The 26,211-nt window shown below is 49.7% G+C and overlaps 1 protein-coding gene across 1 annotated transcript in view; it reads right to left on the reverse strand.

Annotated features, from left to right (window-relative positions):
* LOC144756383 (zinc finger protein Gfi-1b-like) overlaps positions 1-26,211 on the reverse strand; it is a 154,224-nt gene that overhangs the window by 83,671 nt on the left and 44,342 nt on the right. Inside the window, exons 3-4 of the mRNA XM_078646163.1 lie at positions 15,467-15,625; positions 2,302-2,570 (exon numbers count right to left, since the gene is read on the reverse strand). Of these exons, the coding sequence (XP_078502289.1) occupies positions 2,302-2,570; positions 15,467-15,625 (428 nt within the window). The remainder of the gene's footprint in view (positions 1-2,301; positions 2,571-15,466; positions 15,626-26,211) is intronic.

The following is a 26,211-nucleotide window of genomic DNA, read 5'->3' on the forward strand; positions in this document are numbered from 1 at the left end:
TACAATTGACACACCTTTTTTAATTGAAGCATCTTTATTGTATGATTAATTAAAATCCTTTACAAAAACGGCAGAAAGTGCAAGTTTAGAAAAGGTAATAATAAAATACATAAAATCTAAATAAAACAACATGTTTAAAATGCAGAGATACTATAAGGTAGCAGAACGCAAATGACTTAGCACCAAAAAGGGGAAAAAAGCGGTCCATTTAGAAACAACAGCATGCAGAGATTGACAGGCAGGGAATGTGCAAAACTTCCCGGGGCGTCCTGTTCCTACCAAAAATTAGTATAGACGTGTATATTATTGAAAATGTGGTGATAAGTCAGTGGTGCTTGAAGCATAGTTTATACAACTGTCACTTCTCTGGCTGATCGTATGAGCATTCCAGCAGCAGCATAAAACTTCCCAATTTTTTTTTTTGGCAGAGTTTTATATAGCGCGAACTAGAACCGAACCGAATCAGTTATCAGAGCGCTTTACATAGCACCGGTTACGTTACATGAGGACACACTTTCATTTTAGGAACGGGGAGATTAAGTGATTTGCCCAGAATCACAGGAGGTTTTTGGCGTCGTTACCGAGACTCGAACCCAGAATCCCAGGTCCGAGGTCGAGCGCCTTAGCCGTTAGGCCAACCCCTCTCCCCTCTCCAATTAGTGCCAGCTCCATCGGGACTGTGGTGGTGTAGATATGCCTTAAAACCTCCTTACATGATCTAACACCGTGATGTATAAGCATAGTTCTTAACTCCTTGGATGCTCATGACGAGGTCAGCTCGTCATGAGCGACGGCGCTCCGGTGCTCATGACGAGCTGAGCTCGTCATGACCGCGCCCGTTCCGTGGAACGCTCGCACGCTGGGCTGATTCCCCTGCTGTGCTGAACATTCCATTGGAACGGGCGCGGTCATGACGAGCTGACCTCGTCATGAGCATGGGGGCGCTGTACGCGCCCCCCGCCCCCAGCACAGCGGGGAAATACCGCGAGCAGGGAAGGGGTTAAATACAAGCGCCTTGGGGACAGCAAAGCTGGGCAGCAGCAAATAACATGCTCTGCAGATTCTGTGTGGTGTTGACACAGACAACAGCTGGAGCCACTTGATGTCCAGTTTTTCCAGTGGGCTCTGTAGTCTTGTATAGACAAACTTAAGAGCCTCACTCTTACGGCATTTTGTAGGGCTTGCTTTCCAAGACCTGGTTTTAAGTAGGGCTGGCATGTGGTACTTTCATGTGAGTTAACAAGGCCTTCTGCACCTAAGACTGATCTGATGCATTCAAGGTCTTGTTGCCTCAAGATGTTATTGCCACACCTGACTATTGCTATGTGACCTCTGCAGAGAGGCCAAGGATTGGATGAGCATGTATTCCGAACCCCTTTCTTACCCACTGACAGGTATTGTGAGAAATTTGCACTGTGTTCCCCCTAATCACTTTAGCTCTCAATCGTGGATGTTTCATGCTCGAACTTACAGCGCTTCAAAAAAGTGGCTTTTTCACACTATGCATTAGAAAGTAGTATGTTCCATGAAAAAAACGACAGACACACGCCATCCTGGAGAAAAAAAAGAAATATTCTCAGGAAATGCACAAGTATGTGAAACGTGAAATGTAAAACAGGAACAGCCTTGCTGTTCCCAGGCTGACAGGGCAGTGTCTGATGTGCTGACACTGGCTGTCGCTGGAGGTGGGGCCCCAGCGAGTCTTCAAACTGACCTCCTGACCTCTGGCTGTCCAGGACTTACACTTCTAGGTGAGTAAGGGTGGGGGGTCCACTCTGGAGGAATCCTGGTGAGAATGTGCACAGGAGCTTGAGGATGATGGGTTTCACTTGGGCGTGGAGATGTTCTTTTATTGACAATTCGTTCTTGGTTTGTGCCAATGCTTAATTTGTAAAATATTAAGTGCCAGGGCTCTCATCAGGAGGGCACTGCAGCTAGCATCATGCATTGACCCTGCCAGCGCTGCCAATGATAGTAACAACACACCTACTAACCACGACACGCCTACAAGTGTGACAATTTGGACTATTTCAGGCCCCAAATCTATTAAGAATGGCTTGGAACGCAGGTAATAGTCATATTTAATGTATATTAAATTAATAAAATAACTGTTGTTGTGTTCACCTCTAAATTAGCCAAACAGGGCCACCTTGTGGCAGACTACAAAAGCGCCAGTGTTCACAATTAAGTTCCGGTGGCGAGCCCAGGAAACCACCGGCTCAAATTAAGCACAGGTTGTGATCCTCCAAGTGCTACCCCGAGACCCTGTGTACAGGGTACACAAAGTCCAGAGACACTTACCTTGTTGCACTTCACGCAGTGGTAGGACTCCATGTGGGGTGAGTACCGGGTGCAGTAGTCGATGGGCGGCTCGGGGTCGGCGCTTGGTCGCAGGCGGCTTCCGTAGAGGTTGATGGAGCGCTCCAGCAGGGCGGACTGTGCGCTGGGGGTCATCTGCCTGAAAGAGGGGTAGGGCGGGCAGTAGGAGTCCCACGGGAAGCTGGGCTTGTAGTAGGGTACCATGGCGGGCGAGCTGTAGGCCTTGATGGGCAGAGGGACCACAGGTGGATCTGAGAGGAAATGGATTCTCGTTAAAGTACAGAAACGTCTATGCAACCAAGTTTTTGATCCCATTTTAGATAGATGCTCCACAGTTAAATTCTCCAACACTAGAATGCACTCACAATTCACCTCTGCCATTTGTCGCAAAGCCTTGTCTGATATCTGGAGGCTTTGCGATTCTGATCTACAGGAATATACTTTTTATTCTCCTCCTCATATTTCGCCGTCCAGAATAGACTATCTTTTCTTCAGTAAACCTCTATCCCAACTTGTCTCACACTCTGAAATTGGTTCTAATCTGATTTCCGACCATGCTCCTGTCTTTGTGGACTTTGATTTGCTCCCCTTCTCTCCTCATTCTGGCAGATGGCGTTTTAATAATACACTACTTTCGGATCCTAATTTCACAGGCCAATTCACTTCTTTTGTGACTGAATTCGTCTCTCTTAACTCTTTCCCAGACTCTTCTCCAGTAATGATCTGGGATTCTTTCAAGGCGGCGGCTAGAGGTTTTATTATCAACTTCGTTTCGCGGAGAAGAAAATTCTTTGAGAAACAACATACTCAACTATTAGCTGAAATTAAAAATCTAGAATACTCCTATTACCGTACGAATTCCGACACTTCCTTAAAAAAGCTTATTGCAGCTAAAATATCCTTTAATAAATCTTCCACAGAAGCTGCTTCCTCTTACCTTTTGAAAAGTAGTGCCCGGTACTATGGAGGACAAAACAAGATGGGCAAATTGCTTGCGAACTAATTAAAAATTCGTAAAGAACGGACAAAAATTGAAGCCATTCGTAACAATGCTGGTGACTCATTTTTTAAAGATGAGGACATTCTCTATTCATTTGTTTCTTTTTATAAGACCTTATACACACCAGAACAACACCGTTCGTCCGCTGCGCTCTCCTCTTTTTTTGACTCACTTCTTCCCCCTTCACACTCAGCCTTGGACTTTTCCTCTTTGGATACCGACGTCTCTTTATCCGAAATTAAAACAGCTGTTTCCAAATTAAAAAGGGGTAAAGCACCTCGCCCTGATGGCTTTACTATTGATTTCTATCATCATTTTTTTTTTTTATTACTTACTCATCTTCTATCGCTCTATCAATACTTTATACTATGTAACTCTTCTTCTGGTTCTTTTCAAGAAGCTGTGATTTGTTTAATCCCCAAAGAAAAGAAGGACCCTTCTTTATGTAAAAACTACCGCCCAATTTCCTTGGTCAATTTGGATTATAAGATTTTTGCTAAGATTCTTGCTCTTCGTATTGCCCCCATTCTTCCATATGTTATTGGACCGGAACAATCTGGTTTTGTTAAAGGTCGTCTGTCTTCAGATAATTCCAGAGTCTTTTTTAATATTCTCAGTAAAGCCTCTTCCCTTGACTATCCCATTGCTGCTGTAGCATTAGATGCTGAGAAAGCTTTCGATAGAATTGGATGGGATTTTATGTTTCAGGCTCTTAAATGGATAGGTTTTCCTCCCAAATTGATTTCTTTCATCTCATTATTATATTCAGATCCGAAAGCTTCTATATTTGTCAATGGGAAACCTTTGTCTTCCTTTTCTTTGTTTCGAGGTGTCCGCCAAGGCTGCCCCCTCTCCCCTCTTTTATTTATAGTTGCCTTAGAACCCTTCTTAACGAAAATCAGACTAGATGATAGAATTTCCGGTTTTAAACTTTGTACTTAACAAGTTAAATTGTCGGTATACCCTGATGATATCCTTCTTTATTGCTCCAACCCCTCTACTTCTCTTCCGGCTTTCCTATCCCAAGTCGACACTTTTTCCGAACTCTCTGGTTATCGTCTGAATTCAGATAAATGTGAGGTTCTTCCCTTAAATGTTCTTTGCCTAAAACAAGATTTTATCTCAACCGGTTTTTCTTGGAAAACTACTAAGATTAAATACTTAGGCTTATGGTTCTCTTCTTCCATCCCTGACACACTGAAAGAAAATTTTGAGGCTCTTTCCAAATCGTTATCTTTTTCTATTGACCGTTGGCATCCACTTTTTCTCTACTGGTGGGGACGCTTAGACTCCATCAAAATTATGCTCTCTCCACTCGTCCTTTATCTCTTATCCATGATTCCAGTTCATATTCCTAATTTTTATTTTAAAAAGATTGACTCCATCTTAAACAAATTTCTTTGGAAAAATAGATCTCCTCGTATTTCTCTTGCTGCTCTTAAAGCTGATAAAATTTCTGGTGGTCTTAAATTTCCTGATTTCAAATCCTATCATCTTGCTTTTTCACTTCGTCTAGCCTCTCGTTGGATTTCTTCTCCTGATCAGGATCAAGATTCTCATCCTCCTCTTTGGCTGGAAATTGAAAAATATTTCATAACCCCTTTCCATTTTGATGAATCTCTTGCTTTTACTAAAACCATTTCTTCCTTTCGTCCTCAAGTTATTTCTCATACTCGTAAAATACTAATGCCTCTTCTTCCGTCCTCCTTCCCTGCTACCTCATCGCTGGACCTTCAACCCATTTGGAATAACAATTTTGTACGCATTAAAGGTAGGACCTTTTACTGGAAAGTATGGAGATCCAGAGGTTTACTATGGATTTCTCAATTGGTATCTAATGATATTCCTCATTCTTTTCTAGATCTTCAATCGTCCATCTCTCTACATTCCTCGTGTAGATCTCAATATGATTTACTACTCCCCTTCCTCCAGCAATACATTCTCTCCCTACCTACTAGTCCCACTATTCCTAACAAATGTACATTACTTTTTCCTTTACTATCTCCCTCTACTTCTACCTCATCACTTTATCGTAATTTATTCTTCTCTTCGGATAGACCCAAAAGTAAATGTGAATTGGCCTGGGAAATAGACCTTGCGGATTGTTGGAGTACTCCCTTTTGGGATAAATTATGGTTAAAGATTCATAAGACGTCCAGAACAGCCAGCACTTCTCAAACTTTTTACTTCTTATACAAACGCCTTCTCTTCACTCCGATGAAACTAGCCGCCTTCTCTTCTGACCTTTCCTCCCATTGCTGGTCATGCAAACATCCCTCAGCAGATTTAAAACATATGTTGTTCGAGTGCCCTTTCCTTTCCCGCTTTTGGCTTTTGATTTGGTCCCAAATTAATAAAATCTTTCATACCCAAATTCCTTTTTCTATCTCTAAAATTTTTCTAGGCTCCCTTTCATCCGTATGGCCGTTCCCTTCCTCCACTCCCACACTACTAGATTTGCTTATCGCAATAGCCCTACACCTAATTACCTCTAATTGGAAGCAAGCTGAGAAACTCACTTTTAAGGCCTGGTGGAATGCTGCCTGTTTCCACCACAGATTAGACACCAGTAATGTTTCCCCTATTTCTTTAGGTATTAAGAGAGATCTTTTATGTCTTCCTTTATCATCTTACTTGTCCTCCTCAGCTTTAGCTTCCACTTCTTTACTCACCTCAGAGGAGGTCAGGGAACCTCCATGGCCTCTAATTTTGCCTATGCTTACATATGTTTTAATATATGCTTTCCGTTATAACTCCTTTCTCCTGATTGTGACTATCATACCTTGGATGTTCATATTCAATTTATTGTTACATTTGTTACCTTTGCTAGACTTGCATTTGGGTAATATTTTTGACCCCCCTTTTCTTCGTTTCCCTCCTCTTTCTCTTCTCTTCCCCCTCCCTTCTTCTCCTCTCCTTTTCTTTTCTACATATTATGGTCATAATTGATTTCCAATGTAACGTTTGTATTTTATTGCATATTCTTTCCTATACTGTTTCTATTTTCTTCAATAAACTTCAAACTTTAAAAAAAAAGTACAGAAACGTCTACTCCACTACCTCATTTAGGGCCAGATGTAGGTAAATTTTATTTTACCACCTCTTAAATACCGCATCATACCGACTCGGTATTTAAGAAGTGGTAAAATAAAAGTACCGAGATGTAGGTAAATGCAGATGTGCATTTACCGATTCGGAAACAATCGGTATTTACCGATGCGGTAAATACCGACCGGTAAATGCCCATGCATTCCTATGGGCTTTGAAGCCCATAGGAATGATTGGGCATTTACCGGTCGGTATTTACCGCATCGGTAAATACCGATTTACACAAGGGTGCAGGGGGTGTCACTTTGACACCCTCTGGCACCCCCAAAACGGGTTTGGGTGCCATGTGGCAGGCATACCTGCCCTAAGGGCAGGTCTGCCTGTCATATGGCACAGGTGTGCATGCACACATGTGCATGCACACCGGAATCGGTATTTTACCATCAAATAGTATTTGATGGTAAAATACCGATTTTTTAATGCTTGTGGGACTCAGAAGAGTCCCACCTACATATCAATTGTCCCTATTCCTTAAAAATACCGACTCGGTATTTTACATAATCGGTAAATTTACCTATCGGTAAATTTACCGAGTCTGTAAAATACAGGGCCCTACATCTCAAATTGCATTTACCGGTCGGTAACGGCCGAATTCGGCCGTTACCGACCGGTAAATGCCTACCTACATCTGGCCCTTACTTGTTTAAAAGCCCACTTTAAAGAGGAAGTGCTTCGAGGCCTTTCGTGCAACTGGCCCGGTATACGGGCCAATAGTTTCTACAGACTTCTGAATTAGTGCCTCTAGTGACCTCTGACCCCCCTGCGCCCCGAGAAATATCTGAACGGTATGCCTCTTCATGCCAGTGACCCTATGCACCCTTAGGGACCTCTGACTTCTGTGCCTCTGGAAGCATCTGTCTCCTGCCCCTATATACACATCTGAGACTGTGCCTCTAATGAACTCTGACCCCTCTCCTCAACAGACACTTGACTCCTGAGCCGCTACTGACCCCTGAACCCTGTGTTTCTAGTGACCAGAACCCATGTGCCTCTGGGGACCCCTAGTGCCTGTGCCTCAAGAGACCCCTGGTACCTGCGGCTCTGGAGACCCCTGGTACCTGGAGACCTCTGGTACCTGTGCCTCAGGAGACCTCTGGCACCTGTGCCTCTTGAGACCCCTGGTACCTTCCCCTCTAGAGACTTTTGATACCTGTGCCTCCACTCTCAGGCTAGGACTCACACCTCCACTCTCAGGCCAGGACTCACACCTCCACTCTATGGCCAGGACTGACACCTCCACTCTCAGGCCTGGACTCACACCTCCACTCTCAGGCCTGGACTGACACTGACAGTGGGAGAGGTGTGGCGCCGCGGCCAGGGCGACTGACGCTGGAATCTGGGGACCACGGTTCGATCCCGGCTCCGGCGGCAGGTTAGCCCAGCACCATGTGACTCTGGGCAATAGCTCGCTTAATCTTCCCGACGGCCCCCAGCGCCTAGAGACCCTTACGGGTGATTGTGCGCTTTACAAATGTGGACTTTGTGGACTTTACACCTCCACTCTCAGGCCAGGACTGACACCTCCCCTCTCAGGCCTGGACTGACACCTCCACTCTCAGGCCTGGACTGACACCTCCCCTCTCAGGCCTGGACTGACACCTCCCCTCTCAGGCCTGGACTGACACCTTCACCCTCAGACCTGGACTCACACCTCCACTCTCAGGCCTGGACTGACACCTCCTGTCTCAGGCCTGGACTGACACCTCCTGTCTCAGGCCTGGACTGACACCTTCACCCTCAGACCTGGACTCACACCTCCACTCTCAGGCCTGGACTGACACCTCCACTCTCAGGCCTGGACTGACACCTCCACCCTCAGGTCTGGACTGACACCTCCACTCTCAGGCCAGGACTGACACCTTCACTCTCAGGCCTGGACTGACACCTCCACCCTCAGGCCTGGACTCACACCTCCACTCTCAGGCCTGGACTGACACCTTCACCCTCAGACCTGGACTCACACCTCCACTCTCAGGCCTGGACTGACACCTCCACTCTCAGGCCTGGACTGACACCTCCACTCTCAGGCCGGGAGTCACACCTCCACTCTCAGGCCTGGACTGACACCTCCACTCTCAGGCCTGGACTGACACCTCCACTCTATGGCCAGGACTGACACCTTCACTCTCAGGCCTGGAATCACACCTCCACTCTCAGGCCTGGACTGACACCTCCACTCTCAGGCCAGGACTGACACCTCCCCTCTCAGGCCTGGACTGACACCTCCACTCTCAGGCCTGGACTGACACCTCCCCTCTCAGGCCTGGACTGACACCTCCCCTCTCAGGCCTGGACTGACACCTTCACCCTCAGGCCTGGACTGACACCTCCACTCTCAGGCCTGGACTGACACCTCCACTCTCAGGCCTGGACTCACACCTCCACTCTCAGGCCGGGAGTCACACCTCCACTCTCAGGCCTGGACTGACACCTCCACTCTCAAGCCTGGACTGACACCTCCACTCTCAGGCCTGGACTGACACCTCCACTCTCAGGCCTGACTGACACCTCCACCCTCAGGTCTGGACTCACACCTCCACTCTCAGGCCGAGACTGACACCTCCACTCTCAGGTCTGGACTCACACCTCCACTCTCAGGTCTGGACTCACACCTCCACTCTCAAGCCTGGACTCACACCTCCACTTTCAGGTCTGGACTGACACCTCCACTCTCAGGCCGGGACTGACACCTCCACTCTCAGGCCGGGACTGACGCATCCACTCTCAGGCCGGGACTGACACCTCCACTCTCAGGCCTGGACTGACACCTTCACCCTCAGGCCTGGACTGGCAACTCCACTCTCAGGCCTGGACTGACACCTTCACCCTCAGGCCTGGACTCACACCTCCACTCTCAGGTCTGGACTGACACCTCTTCTTTCAGGCCAGGACTGACACCTCCACTCTCAGGTCTGGACTGACATCTCCTCTTTCAGGCCAGGACTGACACCTCCACTCTCAGGCCGGGACTGACACCTCCACTCTCAGGCCTGGACTCACACCTCCACTCTCAGGCCTGGACTGACACCTCCACTCTCAGGCCTGGACTGACACCTCCACTCTCAGGCCTGACTGACACCTCCACCCTCAGGCCTGGACTGACACCTCCACTCTCAGGCCTGGACTCACACCTCCACTCTCAGGCCTGGACTGACACCTTCACCCTCAGGCCTGGACTGACACCTCCACTCTCAGGCCTGGACTCACACCTCCACTCTCAGGCCAGGACTGACACCTCCCCTCTCAGGCCTGGACTGACACCTCCACTCTCAGGCCTGGACTGACACCTTCACCCTCAGGCCTGGACTCACACCTCCACTCTCAGGCCTGACTGACACCTCCACCCTCAGGCCTGGACTGACACCTCCACTCTCAGGCCTGGACTCACACCTCCACTCTCAGGCCTGGACTCACACCTCCACTCTCAGGCCTGGACTCACACCTCCACTCTCAGGCCTGGACTCACACCTCCACCCTCAGGCCTGGACTCACACCTCCACTCTCAGGCCTGGACTCACACCTCCACTCTCAGGCCTGGACTCACACCTCCACTCTCAGGCCTGGACTGACACCTTCACCCTCAGACCTGACTGACACCTCCACCCTCAGGCCTGGACTGACACCTCCACCCTCAGGCCTGGACTGAAAACTCCACTCTCAGGCCTGACTGACACCTCCACTCTCAGGCCAGGACTCACACCTCCACTCTCAGGCCTGGACTCACACCTCCACTCTCAGGCCTGACTGACACCTCCACCCTCAGGCCTGGACTCACACCTCCACTCTCAGGCCTGACTGACACCTCCACCCTCAGGCCTGGACTGACACCTCCACTCTCAGGCCAGGACTCACACCTCCACTCTCAGGCCTGGACTCACACCTCCACTCTCAGGCCTGACTGACACCTCCACCCTCAGGCCTGGACTCACACCTCCACTCTCAGGCCTGACTGACACCTCCACCCTCAGGCCTGGACTGACACCTCCACCCTCAGGCCTGGACTGACACCTTCACCCTCAGACCTGGACTCACACCTCCACTCTCAGGCCTGGACTGACACCTCCTGTCTCAGGCCTGGACTGACACCTCCTGTCTCAGGCCTGGACTGACACCTTCACCCTCAGACCTGGACTCACACCTCCACTCTCAGGCCTGGACTGACACCTCCACTCTCAGGCCTGGACTGACACCTCCACCCTCAGGTCTGGACTGACACCTCCACTCTCAGGCCAGGACTGACACCTTCACTCTCAGGCCTGGACTGACACCTCCACTCTCAGGCCTGACTGACACCTCCACCCTCAGGCCTGGACTCACACCTCCACTCTCAGGCCTGGACTGACACCTTCACCCTCAGACCTGGACTCACACCTCCACTCTCAGGCCTGGACTGACACCTCCACTCTCAGGCCTGGACTGACACCTCCACTCTCAGGCCGGGAGTCACACCTCCACTCTCAGGCCTGGACTGACACCTCCACTCTCAGGCCTGGACTGACACCTCCACTCTATGGCCAGGACTGACACCTTCACTCTCAGGCCTGGAATCACACCTCCACTCTCAGGCCTGGACTGACACCTCCACTCTCAGGCCAGGACTGACACCTCCCCTCTCAGGCCTGGACTGACACCTCCACTCTCAGGCCTGGACTGACACCTCCCCTCTCAGGCCTGGACTGACACCTCCCCTCTCAGGCCTGGACTGACACCTTCACCCTCAGGCCTGGACTGACACCTCCACTCTCAGGCCTGGACTGACACCTCCACTCTCAGGCCTGGACTCACACCTCCACTCTCAGGCCGGGAGTCACACCTCCACTCTCAGGCCTGGACTGACACCTCCACTCTCAAGCCTGGACTGACACCTCCACTCTCAGGCCTGGACTGACACCTCCACTCTCAGGCCTGACTGACACCTCCACCCTCAGGTCTGGACTCACACCTCCACTCTCAGGCCGAGACTGACACCTCCACTCTCAGGTCTGGACTCACACCTTCACTCTCAGGTCTGGACTCACACCTCCACTCTCAAGCCTGGACTCACACCTCCACTTTCAGGTCTGGACTGACACCTCCACTCTCAGGCCGGGACTGACACCTCCACTCTCAGGCCGGGACTGACGCATCCACTCTCAGGCCGGGACTGACACCTCCACTCTCAGGCCTGGACTGACACCTTCACCCTCAGGCCTGGACTGGCAACTCCACTCTCAGGCCTGGACTGACACCTTCACCCTCAGGCCTGGACTCACACCTCCACTCTCAGGTCTGGACTGACACCTCTTCTTTCAGGCCAGGACTGACACCTCCACTCTCAGGTCTGGACTGACATCTCTTCTTTCAGGCCAGGACTGACACCTCCACTCTCAGGCCGGGACTGACACCTCCACTCTCAGGCCTGGACTCACACCTCCACTCTCAGGCCTGGACTGACACCTCCACTCTCAGGCCTGGACTGACACCTCCACTCTCAGGCCTGACTGACACCTCCACCCTCAGGCCTGGACTGACACCTCCACTCTCAGGCCTGGACTCACACCTCCACTCTCAGGCCTGGACTGACACCTTCACCCTCAGGCCTGGACTGACACCTCCACTCTCAGGCCTGGACTCACACCTCCACTCTCAGGCCAGGACTGACACCTCCCCTCTCAGGCCTGGACTGACACCTCCACTCTCAGGCCTGGACTGACACCTTCACCCTCAGGCCTGGACTCACACCTCCACTCTCAGGCCTGACTGACACCTCCACCCTCAGGCCTGGACTGACACCTCCACTCTCAGGCCTGGACTCACACCTCCACTCTCAGGCCTGGACTCACACCTCCACTCTCAGGCCTGGACTCACACCTCCACTCTCAGGCCTGGACTCACACCTCCACCCTCAGGCCTGGACTCACACCTCCACTCTCAGGCCTGGACTCACACCTCCACTCTCAGGCCTGGACTCACACCTCCACTCTCAGGCCTGGACTGACACCTTCACCCTCAGACCTGACTGACACCTCCACCCTCAGGCCTGGACTGACACCTCCACCCTCAGGCCTGGACTGAAAACTCCACTCTCAGGCCTGACTGACACCTCCACTCTCAGGCCAGGACTCACACCTCCACTCTCAGGCCTGGACTCACACCTCCACTCTCAGGCCTGACTGACACCTCCACCCTCAGGCCTGGACTCACACCTCCACTCTCAGGCCTGACTGACACCTCCACCCTCAGGCCTGGACTGACACCTCCACTCTCAGGCCAGGACTCACACCTCCACTCTCAGGCCTGGACTCACACCTCCACTCTCAGGCCTGACTGACACCTCCACCCTCAGGCCTGGACTCACACCTCCACTCTCAGGCCTGACTGACACCTCCACCCTCAGGCCTGGACTGACACCTCCACCCTCAGGCCTGGACTGAAAACTCCACTCTCAGGCCTGGACTGACACCTTCACCCTCAGGCCAGGACTCACACCTCCACTCTCAGGCCTGGACTGACACCTCCACTCTCAGGCCTGGACTGACACCTCCACTCTCAGGTCTGGGCTGACACCTCCACTCTCAGGCCGGGAGTCACACCTCCACTCTCAGGCCTGGACTAACACCTCCACTCTCAGGGCTGGACTGACACCTCCACTCTCAGGGTTGGACTCACACCTCCACTCTCAGGCCTGGACTGACACCTCCACTCTCAGGCCTGGACTGACACCTCCACTCTCAGGCCGAGACTGACACCTCCACTCTCAGGCCGGGAGTCACACCTCCTGTCTCAGGTCTGGACTGACACCTCCACTCTCAGGCCTGGACTCACACCTCCACTCTCAGGCCTGGACTGACACCTCCACTCTCAGGCCTGGACTGACACCTCCACTCTCAGGCCGAGACTGACACCTCCACTCTCAGGCCGGGACTCACACCTCCACTCTCAGGCCTGGACTGACACCTCCACTCTCAGGCCTGGACTGACACCTCCACTCTCAGGCCAGAACTGGCACCTCTACTTTCAGGTGTGAACTGACACCTCCACTCTCAGGCCTGGACTGACGCCTCCACTCTCAGGGCTGGACTGACATCTCCACTCTCAGGGCTGGACTGACACCTCCACTCTCAGGGCTGGACTGACACCTCCACTCTCAGGCCTGGGCTGACACCTCCACTTTCAGGCTAGGACTGACACCTCTACTTTCAGGTGTAGACTGACACCTCCACTCTCAGAACTGACACCTCCACTCTCAGGCCGGGACTGACACCTCCCCTCTCAGGTCTGGACTGAAACTACCACTCTCAGGGCTGGACTGACACCTCCACTCTCAGGCCTGGACTGACACCTCCACTCTCAGGCCGGGACTGACACCTCCACTCTCAGGCCGGGACTGACACCTCCACTCTCAGGCCGGGACTGACACCTCCACTCTCAGGCCGGGACTGACGCATCCACTCTCAGGCCGGGACTGACACCTCCACCCTCAGGTCTGGACTGACACCTCCACTCTCAGGCCGAGACTGACACCTCCACTCTCAGGTCTGGACTGACACCTCCACTCTCAGGCCTGGACTGACACCTCCACTCTCAGGTCTGGACTGACACCTCCACTCTCAGGCCTGGACTGACACCTCCACTCTCAGGCCGGGATTGACACCTCCACTCTCAGGCCTGGACTGACACCTCCACCCTCAGGTCTGGACTGACACCTCCACTCTCAGGCCGAGACTGACACCTCCACTCTCAGGCCTGGACTGACACCTCCACTCTCAGGTCTGGACTGACACCTCCACTCTCAGGCCTGGACTGACACCTCCACTCTCAGGCCGGGACTGACACCTCCACTCTCAGGCCTGGACTGACACCTCCACCCTCAGGTCTGGACTGACACCTCCACTCTCAGGCCGAGACTGACACCTCCACTCTCAGGTCTGGACTGACACCTCCACTTTCAGGCCGAGACTGACACCTCCACTCTCAGGTCTGGACTGACACCTCCACTCTCAGGCCTGGACTGACACCTCCACTCTCAGGTCTGGACTGACACCTCCACTCTCAGGCCTGGACTGACACCTCCACTCTCAGGCCAGCCCTGACACCTCCACTCTCAGGTCTGGACTGACACCACCACTCTCAGGTCTGGACTGACACCTCTTCTTTCAGGCCAGGACTGACACCTCCACTCTCAGGTCTGGACTGACACCTCCACTCTCAGGTCTGGACTGACATCTCTTCTTTCAGGCCAGGACTGACACCTCCACTCTCAGGCCGGGACTGACACCTCCACTCTCAGGTCTGGACTGACACCTCCACTCTCAGGCCTGGACTGACACCTCCACTCTCAGGCCAGGACTGACACCTCCACTCTCAGGTCTGGACTGACACCTCCACTCTCAGGCCTGGACTGACACCTCCACTCTCAGGCCAGGACTGACACCTCCACTCTCAGGTCTGGACTGACACCTCCACTCTCAGGCCTGGACTGACACCTCCACTCTCAGGCCAGGACTGACACCTCCACTCTCAGGCCAGGACTGACACCTCCACTCTCAGGTCTGGACTGACACCTCCCCTCTCAGGCCTGGACTGACACCTCCACTCTCAGGCCAGGACTGACACCTCCACTCTCAGGTCTGGACTGACACCTCCACTCTCAGGCCTGGACTGACACCTCCACTCTCAGGCCAGGACTGACACCTCCACTCTCAGGCCAGGACTGACACCTCCCCTCTCAGGTCTGGACTGACACTACCACTCTCAGGGCTGGACTGATACCTCCACTCTCAGGCCGGGACTGACACCTCCACTCTCAGGTCTGGACTGACACCTCCACTCTCAGGCCGAGACTGACACCTCCACTCTCAGGTCTGGACTGACACCTCCACTCTCAGGTCTGGACTGACACTACCACTCTCAGGTCTGGACTGACACCTCTTCTTTCAGGCCAGGACTCACACATTCACTGTCAGGCCTGGACTGACGCTTGACCTCAGACTGCTGGCGGTGGAGCTCAGTCAGCCCCTGGGTGTGTGGCTGTGAAAGAGTGCACGCCCTCGCCCTTACCTTGAGCTCGGTGCAGTACTGTCCTGTTCAGGTACTGGAGGGGAGAGACCCCTGTGTCCATGCAGGGCACCTCTTCTTTGATGGGCCGCTCGGGCGCTGGGCTCAGCAGGGGGGCGGCCATGCAGGGTTCCGGCTCCGCCTTGGGTTCACTGAACACAGCTGGAAATAAACAGTACATGGGCCAATCTTCTTCTAAAGCTGTCACTTTTCATTTTACACCAGTGTGCACACCCACTCCTCACCAAATCACAAAGCGCTGCCTGTGGCGCAAGGCGCCGGATTCCACAAGAGTTGGAGCGAACACAGCCAAGTTTAATACTATATTGCTTATGGTTAATAAAAAGTAACCCTGGGCGTAGTTCGTGAAGTAGCGCTGAGCGTAGCTACGCAAAGTGTACTTTGCATGCTACGCGGACTGCATAGTGCGCTGTTCGCGATGATTGCACAATGCCGGATGCTTGTCCGCACTGTGCAATCATTGAAAACGGCATCTTGCACAGTGCGAGCTGTCGTTTTCTTCCACTCGAGTAGATTTTTACTCGAGCGGCAACTTTCTCAACGCGGACTGGTAGTTTCTCATCGCAAGCGGTCACGGGCATACGTGACCACTCGCAATTAGAAACCTGTCATCCCCGCATTGAGAATCTCGCCGGGAGGTTTATTTTCCACGCTCGCGATCGCCAACTTGATGTTGCTGATCCCGAACAAGGAAAAAGTCTCGCCTAGATGTCATTTTGCTTGCTTGCGGTCGCCAACTTGACGTTGAGGATCGCGAGCAAGCAAAAAATTACTGCTGCGCAACGCTACGCGTGTTTGCACTGTGCTACATGCAATTTGCTTAGCGCGAAGTAGCACTAACTTCGCAAACTACGTGAGCGTAGCGTAGTTGTCCGCTGAGGCTTAATAAAAACCTTTACAATCTAAAACAGCAAGTTTCCCTTTTAGTTTGATCAGCAATGGCCTTCCTTGTTTACTATACTTTATTGCGGCCCCACCATTTTAAAAATAATTTACATTTTGTTTAAAAAAAAAAAAAATCTTGACTTTAACACACCACCTGTCCTGGCACCCTAGGCGGTCACCTAGTTCACCTCAGTGGACTTGAAGCCTCGTTTTCCATGTTTTGCCTGTGTTTCGTGAAGCCAAAGTCCACTGTGAAATAGTTACAACTGATTGTACAAGTCTACCCCCTAAGCATGCTGGGCAGTCTGTACCTCTGGTGTTGGCCATGACCTTTGGGTTTTACTCAAGTTGTAAGAATAATACATTTAGAGGGACTTTCAGTCAGCCCTCTTCATCCATTGGTCTGTTATTGTGTCATTCACATGTTTCTTCCACCCAGTACAGTACACAGCATGGGACAATGGGTCAGCCATTGGCTAACTTGACTGTGAGTGACAGCACTCTGCCCTTTCACAATCCACAAAGTATTCCCTTGAGTGCCAGGTGCCGTGAGCTTCACCTAAAATAACATTTAACAAACACACCTCCACGCACCCAAACAAAAAAAAGCAAAAAACGGGCTAGCACCAGATCTATTGCCTTTTCCAATGCTTGTTGGAAATTCTCCTGGCTCCATTCAACTATGTATTATAATTGATGCCTCGCCCTAATTTTCCAGTTATCAGCTGACCGCGTTTTTACTCCACTAAAATCAAGAAAAAAGTATTTTACTCACTTAAGAGTAAAATATCTTTTCAGTGTTTTAAAAATGTAGTCAATTGAAAAGTGTATCCCAAGGGACAGTCACGAGTTATGACGTAGTTACACCTGGCTGTGAGGTTACCCACACAAGGGGGGAGGTCACCAGGGGATAACACAGAGTGTGACACAGGCCCCTGCCGTAAGGGGGGCGGAGGGGGAACCCTTCGGGGGCCCCATTCAGCCTTGGGACTTTAAATATGTGTGACATATGGGAGTCTCAGGGGCCCTCTACACATTCTGCGGGGGGGGGGGGGGGCATCATTTCGCGTGACACCACTGGTTACTTGATGGATTTGTCAGCACGTTTCCCGGACCCTTCCACCTGCGGGTCATACATGGGGTCCTCTGTACCCCCCACTCCATCACTGGTCCACCACTGGTGCTGATGGGAAACCAGAGGTCCTGCCAGACCCCCTCAGAGCAGTGATCCATGTAAGGGGACCCAGGCCTCTTGTTAGTCCTCCAAGTGCTTAGAAGCATCATCTTCATGTTTGTTCTGTAATCCAGGCTGCAGATTTCATCCTCAGACCTGCTGCTGTCTGTTTTGTAGCTTTGAAGAAACAGCAGCTTTGTTCTGAAGCTAGCTCACTCCCTCACCGTGGTATCACCAGAGGCATGCTGGGAGAATCCCAGCCTGGCCCTGGCTTTACTGTGAAACTGTGGCTGGAGCAGGAGGAAGGATGACCTGGGAGTCTTTAACAGCAAACAATCAATCAATCAATCAATCAATCAATCAATCAATCAGGAGGTTGTAGAGCATGGCTACTCACCCGTAAGGGTCTCAAGGCGCTGGGGGAGGGGACTTCTAGGAGGCCTGGGTGGTGGATCATTCGAAGAGCCATGTCTTGAGATCCTTCCTGAATTGGGTCAGTGAGGCGGATTGGCTGAGGTGTAGGGGCAGAGTGTTCCAGGTCTTGGCGTTGAGGTAGGAGAACAATCTTCCTCCGGTTCTAATCTTTTGGATTGTAATAGTGTAAGAAGTCGATACACACACTATTGTGGTCCTGTGGTGAGTATAGACTTTATTAAGTTCAGATAATGGTGAGTAATGGTTGCTGCAAGTTCGGATTGGTCTCGGAGGGCTTCAGATGACGGTGATGGGTCCCTTTCCTCGGGAAACGTCACGTCTCTCCGGGTATTCAAAAGAAACAAAGCGGGAAAAAAGAAAACCCAAAACAGGGTATTATTAAAAAAAAACACTTCTTTATAGGATGTCCACCTTAGTGCTGCCGCCACCAGTCATGGGTGTTCATGTGGGGTGGGAAGTTGGTGGTATTAAGTTCACCCCGACACACCCGCATGCAAATCCCGCATGCCTCGCTTTGTTTTATTGTGCCCTTTACTTTGTGGTGCCCCCCAGAAGCAGTGTGTGTCTTTCGGTACTTGCCTTGGACCACAACCCATCTCCTGGGTCGTGGCATTGGGAGCTGAGGCATCTGTCTCGTCCCTCGAGTCCCTGAGACGTTCACTGGTGCAGTACAACAGCCGTTCTTCAGGGTCCTCTGGTCAGGCATCTCCGGGCTTTCAGCATGGTCCAGGCTACAGGTTGTTCAGGCAGGGGAGTCGTCCGCCTCCTCGCTTCCTGACATTGCTGCCTCTCCTCTCAGGATCCAAATGTCCGCGTCTTCCTGATCTCTTGCGGGCTGTTCCTGTGTTGAACTCTCCCCCTTTGCCTTGTGCTTCCTTTTGCCTTCTAAGGGGTGTGGCCATTCCGCTCCCCTTCCAGGGAATGCTGATGCGCTCTCTGTTTCCTGGACTTGGACGAGGAAGCCGGCCATGTTGGATTCACGTCATTCCTTACATGGATCCTGGGGATGGAGGCGAGGTCGAGTTGGGAGTATCGGAGTTGTCTCGGTGGTGGTACAGGTATGCTGGTCCTTCGTCATGTAGGGCCTTATAGGCATGAGTGAAGAACCTAAAGGTGACTCTCTTGTTGACTTGGAGCCAGTTGAGTTGTTGGAGGTGTTGCATGATGTGGCTGCAGCAGGGGATGTCGAGGATCAGTCAGGCGGTGGCGTTTTGGGTGTTCTGGAGTTTCTTGAGCTGTTTCTGGGTGGCGCCAGCATAGAGTGCGTTGCCATAGTCGAGTCTGCTGGTGATGATGAGTGCATGGGTGACCATCCTTCTGGATTCTGTGGGGATCCATCTGAATGTATTTCAGAGCAGGTGGAGCAGGTGGAAGCCGGCTACGTTTATTTGGTGGTTCATTGTGAGCGAAGAGTTCAGTATGATGCCAAGGTTGCATGTATGGTCCATCGAAGTGGAGGGAGCGCCCAACGCGGGCGGCCATAAGGAGTCGTCCCGGGCTGACGTGGTGGGTCCCAGAATGAGAACTTTCGTCTTGTCCAAGTTGAGCTTGAGGCAGCTGTCTTTCATCCATGTAGTGACGGCCTTTATTCCATTGTGGAAGTTGGTTCTGGCGGTCGAGAGTTCATTGGTGAGAGAGAGGATGATCAGCTGGGTGTTGTCGGCTTCGGAGACGATGTTGAGTCCATGGCTTCTGACGATGGCTGTGAGGGGGGATGTGTAGACGTTGAAGAGGGTGGGCTCAGGGAGGAAGCCTTGGGGGACTCCACAGCTGATCTCCATGGGTTCTAAGAGAAACTGTGGTAGTCTGTGGTAGTCTGACTCAATGGTTTCGGACGGTGAGTGGTTCCAGTCTAGAGCCTTGTTGCGGATGCCGGTATCGTGGAGTCTGGGAATTAGGGTGCGGTGGGAGATGGTGTTGAAGGAGGCTGAGAAGTCCAGTAGGATTATGGCTGCAGTCACGCCACAGTCAAGGATGGAGTGGATATCGTCTGTTGCAGTGAATAGGGCACTCTCTGTTCTGTGGTTGCCACAGAAGCCTGATTGGTAACAGTCCAGGACGTGGTTCGTTTTGATGAACTCGGACATCTGGATATTGATGGCCTTCTCGATGACCTTGGCAGGGAAGGGGGGGAGAGATCAGTCTGAAGTTCTTGATGTCCGATGGGTCTGAGGATGGCTTCTTCAGCAGGGAGTTAATCCCGGCGTGTTTCCAGTTGTCGGGGAAGGTGGCAGTTTCGTTGGAGCAGTTGATGGTGCAGCGGAGCTGGGAGCGATGGCGGCTGCTGATCTGTGGAAGTGTCCACCGGGGCCCCTGAGTGGATGCTCTTCATCATCTTGAGCATGTCCTCTGTAGTGAGCGGGGTCTAGTAGAGCATGATCTGTTGAGTGGTGGCTTGATTGTCTGCGATGGTGGCAGGCGTGGCAGCTGACTCTAAAGTGTCGAAGCTGTGGTATTACTTCCTGATTTTGTGGTGGAAGAAGTTGCCTAGTTTGTTGCAGAGGTCTTGGGAGAGGGGATCGTCTGTGGTCTCACTGTTGGGCCTGGCAAACTACTTGACAATGGCTAAGAGTTCTTTGCTGATGTGTACTTTGGTGTTGATTCTGTCTTGGAGGGCTGTTTTCTTGGTGGTTTTCAGGAGGAGGTGCTGTGCGTTGATGTCGGACTTGAAGGTTGCATGAGTTTCTGGGGTTTTGTTGCTCCTCCATTTCTTCTCGACACATCTGCAGGCACGTCTGGACTCGTGGAGGACGTTTGTGAACGAGCTGGCCTCCTTGGAGCGTTGCTTGCCTGGTCTTCTCTTGAGGGCTTCCAGCACCAGCCATAAGAGCCTTTACCAAAGTCATGTTGGGAGAATCCCATCCTGAGCCTGACCCTGGCTTTACTGTGAAACTGTGGCAGGAGCAGGGAGAAGGATGCCTTCGTATTCCTTCGCAGCCATCAGGTCTTAAGAAAACTCAGCTACGTAGAATGCACCATGGGAGAGCACACACTGCGGTCTGGTGCAGTGCCCATACCTACATGCACAGTACACCCTGGTTGCCATTTTAACCTACCAACTGTGTTCATGTGAAGCACAGACCTTAGTTTAAATAGCTTACACTTTTTAGGTGCAGCGGCATATGAAAAGGTAAGCATAAAAATGCACGAAATCGGACTCTCCAAAATGTAGACTTTAAAAATAGACCAGAGAAAAGCCCTAGAAGCAAAACAATTGACCCTAAAAAAATTAATCCAAGACACCTACCTGCTGTTGTATGATGGAGTAAATTAGCAGTGCGAATCATTGGTATAGTATTGGATGTTTTTACAGCACCATTAAATTTACATTCTATTATTAATGCTTGGATGCAATGCCAAATAAAAATAGTTCAGCCCATAGGACGAAAAACTAGTCTTCCAACAAAATATTAATTTAGATAATCCCATGAGACAAGTTATCTTTTTTACTAGTTATATATAGTTTCTCAGCTTGAAAAAATTCCACGTGGAACTGAGAACAATTGTTATTTGAGTTGTATATAGCGCAAACTCGACCCGCAGAGATAAGGTATCAGAGCACTTTACATGAGCACCAGTTGCATTACAGAAGGACACATTCATATATTTTTTTTTTTTAGGCAAGGGGAGATTAAGTGTCAGTCAGTCAGTCAAATACTTTATTGCGATAACTTAATATCATACAAAGACAATGGCAAATATATGAGACAGAAACAACACATACATTAAAAACGTTTAAGAAACAGTTTAAAAATAACAGGTTTAAAAAGACCAGCAACGAATTAATAAGACCAACATACACAGTATTACATTTTAACATCAGCCTAGCTGGTACAAAGTGCATAGTGCTAAAGTGCAAAAGTGCTAAAGTGCAATAAAAACTAAGAAATGTTAAAAAGTATGCTAAGGGGGTCCCTAGAAAAATAATTAGGACAGGCAACTACTAGCCATGTTACTTTGCTTCTAAGAATGCTGACCCAGAAGGTCAACATACTAGCTAGAATGTTGATCTATACTACAAAGGCAAGTAGGCACATTTTTAAGTCTGATATTCCTGCTTCTAATAGCTCTCACCAGGAAACTAGCCACATAAAACATGATCCTGGGAGTTTGTAGCATTTGTAAATAAATAAGAGCAGGTCTAACTAAAATAAATCCTGCTTCCTTGAGTATAGGTACAAGAAACAATTTCCGGGCTTCATTATAGTGGCTACAAAACATTATAAAGTGCATGGTACTTTGCTCGGAAAAATGGTCGCAAGAACATGGTGGTGCCTTTTCAGGGCTACTCCAAACGGGATAAAACCCCAAGCTAAAATGTATCACATTAAATCGAAAACGAGTTAAAATGAACCTGTGGTAGGGATGGGTCACCACGTTAAGATAACTGTCAGGACCGTTGGGTATAGCCAACAGTATACTGGCCCTGACACAGGGTTTCTTCAACTCAGTTTCTTCCCTCTCCAAGGTTAGGAGCTCCTTCATTCCAGCTTTAATGTAAACTATATCTTTTGACGTTAGAGAATCAGTAGCAGTATAAAGTTCAGGCCTCCCCAGCTTCAGAAAATTTTCCTTAATGTACATCAACCACCTAATCCTATGTACATTATCTAGTTTCAAGCAGTCCCTCATTATGGTGTGATTAAGAGGAATTTCTGTGTTCAGCCACATCCTCAGCCAAGCAACTAAAGGTGCTATTCTAATCAGGTCTGAAATGTAGCCTTCCCCCAATTCCATGTGAACTGTATAGGTCGGGGTTGACTGGGGGACGCCCAAGACAGATCTAAAAAATGTGTTTTCCATTGTCTGTATGGGTTCCATACCCCTATAACCCCACACTGAGCCACCATATGATGCAACTGAGATACATTTAGCCTTGTATATTTTGCTGATAGCTGCAAATGGCCTACCCCCCAGTTTTTTAGAAAACCCATGGAGGGCAGCAGATGTCCTGGCCAGCATGGATGCTCTACTTGTAACATGAGGGCCCCAGCTACCATTGTCATCAAAGGTGAGCCCTAGGTAGGGGAAGGAGGAGACACGTGCGAGCTTTTCCTGCCCACAAAGAAAAGTTTTATGGAAGGGTCTCCTAGAGGCCCTGCCCATAAGCATAACCTGTGATTTTTTTGCATTTATTTTCAGGTCAAGTGAGCCCATAAAAGATTCAAAGGCATCCAGGAGTCGTTGAAGCCCCACCCCGGTGCGCGCAAGAAGAACAGCGTCATCCGCATAAAGGAGGACTGGTATCCCCTGCTCTCCTGCTCGTGGGATGTCGCTAGTAACGCCCCTAAGGGCTGGCTCCAGCGTGTTCACATAAAGCGAAAATAACAATGGTGCCAGAATACATCCCTGTCTTACTCCTTTTTCAGACGCAAAGACATCTGTACACCTTCCATTCGTTGATACTCTAATTTTAGCAGTAAGGCCAGTGTGTAAATCAGCTAGTAAATTAACTATGGATCTATCCAGACCCATATCGAGTAACTTTAGCCAGAGCTTGGATCTATTGACCATATCAAACGCCGAGGAGAGGTCCATGAACCCAAGGTACATGGACCCGTCCTTGGCCCTGGTGTATTTCTCGATCAAGAGGTGGAGATTAAGGCACTGATCCAGGGTACTTCTTTTAGGTCTGAACCCATATTGCACATTACTCAAGATGTTGTTCTCGGTAGCCCATTCATTCAATTTCACTAATATGACTCTCCCGAGAATTTTAACTGAAGAATCAATCAGTGAAATTGGTCTGTAACATGCAGGATCCTGCCTATTTCCTTTTTTAAAAACAGGAATAATTATTGATGTTTTCCATGACTTGGGAATGTTATCACGGTTTAAGGCATTAAAGACCCTGCAGAGCAATCTTGACCAGAAGTTAGGGAAGCATTTAAAGGCATCAGCAGGGACACCATCTGGTCCTGGTGCCTTTTTTTTTAAGGTACAGTCTATTGCAGATAATACTTCACAGACTTCAAAGTGCAAATAGTTCCCTAATGGAATAGTATTAACTTCCTGTTCCCTGGTAACAGCGATATTGTGAGCTGAATAGATGTCTCTAAAGTGCTTAATCCAACCCTCATCAGGAATATTAGTTTCTAAGGGGGAGTTGTCCTCCCCTGTGAATAAAGGTTGGTTGACAATCCTCCAGAATTCTCCACTATTTTTTAAAATGGCTGGATCAGTAAGTTGGGTCCAGGCTTCATCTTTAAGCTGTTTTTTCCTTAATACAATGGCCTTTTTGTAAAGTGCTCTACTATTACTAATGAGGTCACGATCTTTTTGAACAGTTTTCAGAGCATTAAGCAATGCAGAATGTGCTTTCGAGCAACTGTGATCAAACCATCTTTTAGGAGGTTTCGGCTTAGGATTACTAGTCACAGAAAGCCTGCCATTTATCTTGTTACAAATGCTGCTAAATGCAGAGATCACTTCCCCATCGTTAGAGTCGCTAGATAAAGACACTCCTACCTCCTCCTCAGCCTCTAAAAGGACTTCTTGAATGAAGGGTTCTGGGATTATACTATCCCATTTCAGTTTCCTTCCCTGATCCTTAACTTTAAGCTTTTTTTCCCCATAACAAGGACCATGGTTTCGCCCTAAAAGATCAGACACTACGAGGTCCATGGAGACTGGGTTATGGTCGCTAAAAGTGGAAACCACAGTTCTATACATTAAAACCTTGGATAAAAAACATGCAGAAATAAAGATATAATCAATAACAGAGTCATTGTCTGAGCCCTTAAAAGTAGGGGCCCTATTCCCCCCCTCCCCACAGCTGGATTCATATAGGTTCCATCTTACGAGAAAATTCTCTAAACAGCCCCCCTGTCTGTTATGTTCAAGATGGACCAGTACGCCATTTGGAGGGGATTCTGAGTCATCGCAGACACACATAAGTGAGCAAGGATGTATATTAAAATCCCCCAAAAAAATGATTTCAAATGCTTTAACATCTTCACTATAGACTGACAAAAAATAATCCAATCTACCAAGACTATGTGTGGTACAGTCGGCAGCATTGGAATTATAAAAATTAATAAATAAAATATTAGGAGATTCCACGCGAGACAATTCAACAATAAGACATTGCTCAGATCCTGAGTCACATTTCTTAAGGCTACCTTTGATATCTAGTTTGAAGAGGCTTAGCAGTCCTCCCCTCGCTCTTCCTGCCGTGCTAGTCACGGCAGGGATACAGAAATAACTGTAGCCATCAAGAGAAAAACAAGAATTTGTGTCCCAAGTTTCCTGCAGAGCAATGATATCATACCTAGTTATAAAAGCCAACCAAGGTGCATTACCTACTTTGGACTTTATACCGGCTATATTCCAAGTAAGCATACTGAAAGCTGACACACTATTCTCTATCTGACTAGAATGATCTGACAAGAGTCAGTCATTATGATCCAGAAAGGATAAGGGTGCAAATCGATTAGACAATAAGAGGGGTTGAGCAAAAGGATTCTGATATGCTATGGGGGCGGATTGATTTACAGTATTCCGCTGTTGTTCCCAGCCCCTTCTATAGTTTGGATCAGAATTAATGTCCCATCCGAAGGCTGGTGTTTTAGGGTAGGTGACATTCTGCTGCTCACCATAAAAAAACTTCAATGTTAATGGTACAACAGAGCCCTGCCTACGTTGGGGTGGGAGTAAGTTGATAAGGATGTTAGGCAACACGCCTGGGTGTAAGAAACTTACTGCCACGCAATCCCCCTTAAATTTTTTAGGGCGATTACCTAGCCATGACACCCTTTTAACAGTTTTAATCTCTTGAGCCAGCAGTTGACCCCCCCCTGGAGCTAACCTGATGTTAGTAGTAAGCCACTGCAAGGCTTTGTTAGACAGAGAGGAAGGGGATTCTTCAATGCCGGCTTCTAAGGGTGGAACATTTGCCAATACTAAAACGACAGGGGAAGCTTCAACTATAAATTGAAGAGGGTCAGTTAACTGAGCATGTGCAGGGGGTATCTCAACCGTTAGCAGACCATCCCCTCTATTAGTATTGGGAGCAATAAGTTTTGGGTCAGGAGGCTGAGATGGTAGATTATTTAGTACATCATCTGTATTCTCCCCCTCCTGATCATCAATTTCTCTACTATTTTTGTCCAGGTTTGATACCAACGTCGTAACGTTAACAACTCCCTCTGTTAATTTGTTCAGCTGCCCTCCCAACTTTTTGACTTCAGATTGTAATTTATCAATTTTAGAGAGTAACGGTTTAACAATGGAT

The sequence above is a fragment of the Lissotriton helveticus genome, chromosome 5_1 (assembly GCF_964261635.1).
Source record: "Lissotriton helveticus chromosome 5_1, aLisHel1.1, whole genome shotgun sequence".
Classification (NCBI taxonomy): Eukaryota; Metazoa; Chordata; class Amphibia; order Caudata; family Salamandridae; genus Lissotriton; species Lissotriton helveticus.